The 4,695-nt window shown below is 63.2% G+C and overlaps 1 protein-coding gene across 1 annotated transcript; it reads right to left on the bottom strand.

The window, feature by feature from the left end:
* Positions 1–263: 263 nt before the first annotated feature.
* FZD5 (frizzled class receptor 5) lies at positions 264–3,556 on the bottom strand. Its single transcript, XM_063790696.1, has 2 exons — positions 2,918–3,556; positions 264–2,647 (listed from the first exon to the last, which is right to left on the bottom strand). The coding sequence occupies exon 2, from the start codon at positions 2,390–2,392 to the stop codon at positions 635–637; it is 1,758 nt and encodes a 585-aa protein (XP_063646766.1). The 5' UTR covers positions 2,393–2,647; positions 2,918–3,556; the 3' UTR covers positions 264–634.
* Between the last annotated feature and the right edge of the window lie 1,139 nt (positions 3,557–4,695).

The raw sequence follows: 4,695 nt of genomic DNA on the forward strand, positions 1-4,695 counted from the left end.
AACACAAAATCGCTAAGCACTCCCTAACCTTGTCACTTTGGGGAGGCCCTGAGCACATTATGCTCCCCTCCTAGGTATGACCTGGGGCTATAAACTGCAGCTCACCTTAAAGAATCATGGACACTTTAAGCAGTGGAAGGAGAAGCTGGCTGAAAAAGCACACCCAACAACTTCCCAGTCACAGCAACCGAAACGTTCACTGTTCACATTTTTTTAAAAGACACACGTATAGGAAATATATTTTCCCAACTGAGACCACACAGTTCAAAGAAACCTGAACCAAGTGGAACTTCATTACAACGCCAACCTTAGGATTGTAAAGCCCCCAAAGCAAAGGTAAATTGTTGCCAAAATGCAACAAAGTTACAAATTAAGAAAAATACATATAAATTAAAAAGAGGGTTCCCATAAAGAAGGCAGTAAGAAACGCAAAATAGAATACACGTGAGCTGGGCCCCTTGGAGAAGACCTGGGACAGGTTCTTCCTCGAAAACGCCCCTCTTCCCTCTCTCCAAGTCGCCGCGGGAGGGGGCAACAGCACCATAAAGGTAAACGGAAGTGACCTTGGCAAAACTACCAAACAAAACGCCCCCCTCCCCTCAGCTCTCCGGCCGAGTCCCTCGGCGCCAGCCTCCTACACGTGCGACAGGGACACCTGCTTGTGGTAGGTGGCGGCGGGGCCCGGCGGCCCGGTCCTGCCTGTGAGCGCGGCGCTCGCCTCGGGGTAGTCCCCGGCGGCCATGGCGCCCCCGCTCTTGTGGCCGCGCCGCGGGCGGCAGCAGCAGCGGCTGGTGAAACGCCGCCACGACTCCACCGTCTTGCCCGACCAGATCCAGACGCCCGACGTGATGCCCACCACCAGGCACATGAAGTACTTGAGCATGAGCACCCAGTACTCGGGCTTGGCGCGCGGCTGGCCGGCGTCGTGGCCCGGGCAGGCGCAGGTGAGCGCCGCCTCCCAGCTCTCGCGGTAGTGCTGCTCGTACAGGTAGCAGGCCACCACAATGCTGGCGGGGACCGTGTAGAGCAGCGTGAAGATGCCGATGCGGATCATGAGCTTCTCCAGCTTGTCCGTCTTGGTGCCGCCCTGCTTGATGACGCTGCGGATGCGGAAGAGCGACACGAAGCCCGCCAGCAGGAAGAGCGTGCCCACCAGCAGGTAGAGCACCAGCGGGCCCAGCACGAAGCCGCGCAGCGAGTTCAGGTTCTGGTTGCCCACGTAGCAGATGCCGGCCACTGGGTCCCCGTCCACGGAGCTCAGCGCCAGTGCCGTAATGGACTTGACGCTGGGGATGAGCCACGCAGCCAGGTGGAAGTACTGCGCGTAGCCCGCGATGGCCTCGTTGCCCCACTTCATGCCGGCGGCCAGGAACCAGGTGAGCGACAGGATGACCCACCAGATGGAGCTGGCCATGCCGAAGAAGTAGACCAGGAGGAAGACGATGGTGCACAGTGCAGGGCCCGTGGTCTCGTAGTGGATGTGGTTGTGCTCGCGGCTGCAGGCCACGCTGGCATGGCCCACGACCAGACGCACCAGGAAGCCCAGCGACACGCACAGGTAGCAGGCTGACAGGAAGATGATGGGGCGCTCAGGATAGCGGAAGCGTTCCATGTCGATGAGGAAGGTGGCCACTGTGGTGGACGTGGAGATGAAGCACAGCACCGACCACAGGCCTATCCAGAAGGTGGCGAACGTGCGCTCGTCGGCACTGAAGGACGGCTGGTAGCAGGGTACCGCGCAGTTGGGCACCTGGCCCGTCCGCACCTTGTTGTAGAGCGGGTGTGACTCCTTCAGAATGGGCACGAAGGGCTCGCGACACTTGCACACGAACGGGCCCCCAGCGGGGCATTCGCCCCCCGAGGCCGGCGCCCCTGGCGGGCCTGGAAGGGTGGGCTTGGCTGGGAAAGGCCTGGGGGGCGCCGTGGTGGCCTCGCTGCGGTTGTAATCCATGCAGAGGACCTCGGCGTCGCGGCCCAGCACCGGGAGGCGGTCGCAGCTCATGCGCTCGGGCCAGGCGAAGCCGTACTGGCGCATCAGCGGCGAGCAGCCGGCCTTGGCGCGCTCGCACACCGAGCGGCAGGGCGGCAGCGGCTTGTGGTAGTCGGGCAGACAGATGGGCGTGTACATAGAGCATAGGAAGAAGCGCAGGTCCGGCGAGCATTGGATCTCCACCAGCGGCCAGAACTGGTGCACCTCCAGGCCCGCCTCGTCCTGCGTGTCGTGGTTGAACTGGTTGGGCATGTGCGTCAGGTTGTAGCCGATGCCGCGGCACATGGGCACCGTGATTTCCTGGCACACCGGGGCCTTGGACGCGGCGGCCGCCCGGCCCACCAGCTGCGCCAGGAGCAGCAGCAACAGCGAGGGCGGCGCGGATGGGTCAGGCCGAGCCATCGCCCCCTCCCTCCCCTCGCCTCCAGCAGCCCGCGAGGGACGCACACAGGCAGAGGAATCCGGGCCGGGGCTTCTCCCTCCGGCGTCTCGTGTGTGGCGCCGGGGCTGGCAACCTGTTGGTTGCTTTTTCCTTTAAAGAAAACCGTCCAAAGATAAACTGCTTCGGGAAGGCGCTGCCTCCGCTGGCAGCGCTCCGCTCCTCGCCGGATAGGGCTGGGGAGAGACGGTTAGGGCTCGGATTCCAGGGAAAGGACTCTTTAAAAAAGAAGGGGGAGAAGAAAGATTGCAACCACTCCCTGTTGGAGAGGCGTCAACAGTTCGGTCCCCGCGAGCTGTCTCCAAATCTCTTAAGTTAACCCCTTTCCTTTCCTCCCCGCTCCGCCTCCTGTAACCAAACTACTGATTCCCCCACCCTCTCTTTCCAAGCTGGGCCTTTCAGGCAGTGCCCGGAGACCAGAACCCTCAGCTTCCCGGAAAAGGGCACAGGAACCGGGAGAAGAACAGGGAGAAAGGGAAGGTTCTCACCTCCACGGATCCCGCCGAGAAGAGCAGACAGTCCCCAACCAGCCTGGGTCCTCCGTCCCTGGGTCACTCCGCTGAGAAGCGCGACTCAGAGCCGGGCTGGCGCCCGGAAAGTTTAGCGACAGGCTGGGTACCCGTGGCAGCGGCACATGGCAGCAGGTGGGGGCGACTCAGAGTGGGGGGCGCCCCCAGAACAGGGGCGGCGCAGGCCGGTCACTCGCCCTCTCCTCCTCGGGAGCCCCCCGCATGATCCAGACGGAGCCGGGCAGGGGCAGGCCGTGCGTTCTCCCCGGGGCCGGGAGCCGGACGGAGGGCGAGCGCGCCTGGCAGCACCTGGGCGGGAGGAACGCGGGAGGCGGGGGCCGTGGGACCCCGCCGCCTCACAGCACCGCGAGCAGCCGGCGCTGGCCGGGCCGGGACTGCATGGTGAGCGCCGGCCGCCGCGTCCCGCCCGCCGCTCGCTTCCTCCCCTGCAGGGGGCTCCGCGCTCCAGTGGACTCCTGGGGGCGGTGGCGACGCTCTCGGGACGTGCCCTGCTCGGCTCCTCCCCCGCGCTCTCGCACCCTTTCGCCCACCTCTGGCGAGCACGGAACCGCGCGCGGCGGCGACCACAGCGGACTCACGGCCGCAGGCTGGCTGCCCTCTCCCGCCCCGCCCGGGTCACCTGCTTCTAATGCCCGCCGGGAAGCCCCGCCCCGGCCCCGCCCCCTCAGGCCCGGGCGCGGTTGGTGGGCCGCCTCGCCACGCTCTCCGCGCGTCCCCGCCCACTGCCCCGCGGGCTCGGCCTTTCCCCCGGCGCCTTCTGGCCCCTCCAGGAGCGGGCGGCCAAGGAGCGCTGACAAATCGCGGGCCGGGAGGAGATGGGGGCGGGGCGAATGCTAATCATGCCGCTCTGGGCACCCGGGCGGGAAGCCCTTGCCAGAAGTCCCTCCGGAGTTCTCTGCCCGCGCCCTGGGTGCAGGACTCGCTCCTGTAACTTCCTGGCTTATGCACCTTTGCTCCCAGGGCCCCTGCCCTTTCTGCCTGCAGCTAAGCGTCCTTACAGAGTTCAGTGCTTCTTTGAAAGAACTGCTCAAGGAATCATTCTTAGGCGTGGCTGTCTCCCTTCTGCGCTGTCTTGGATCTGTGTGAAAGAAGAGAGGATACTTACTGAGCCCTTTACTGTGTGCCCAACAAAGTGTTAATCGGTTACATCCTTTTTTTTTTTTTTTTGAGACGAGTTGTTCTGTCTCCCAGGCTGGAGTGCAGTGGCGCGATCTCGGCTCACTGCAACCTCCGCCTCCCGGGTTCAAGCGATTCTCCTGCCTCAGCCTCCTGAGTAGCTGGGATTACTGGCGCCCGCCACCACGCCTAGCTAATTTTTGTATTTTTTGGTAGAGACGGGCTTTCACCATGTAAGGCTGTTCTCGAACTCCTGACACCGTGATCTGCCCGCCTCGGCCTCCCAAAGTGCTGGGATTACAGGTGTGAGCCACCGCGCCCGGCCCGTTTACATCTTAAGACAAGATCTCACTCCTTACAACAATTCTGAGGCAGGTACTTCCTACAGGTGAAGAAACCGAGACTGAGACTTGGCCAAGGCAACCGAGCTAATCACAGTTCCCCCAAGAAAGGGCGACCTCGGCAAGCAAGTTCACCTCCGTTTTCCGATCACCTGGCACATAGTAGCCGCCCAAATGGCAACCCTGGGATTCGAACCCAGGTAGTTGGTCAGCGGCACTCACCATCGTAGCCGCCCCTCCCCCCATACCATCGCAGCCTCCCTGGCTTCGACCTTTACT

Source organism: Pan troglodytes, chromosome 13, assembly GCF_028858775.2.
Source record: "Pan troglodytes isolate AG18354 chromosome 13, NHGRI_mPanTro3-v2.0_pri, whole genome shotgun sequence".
Taxonomy (NCBI): Eukaryota; Metazoa; Chordata; class Mammalia; order Primates; family Hominidae; genus Pan; species Pan troglodytes.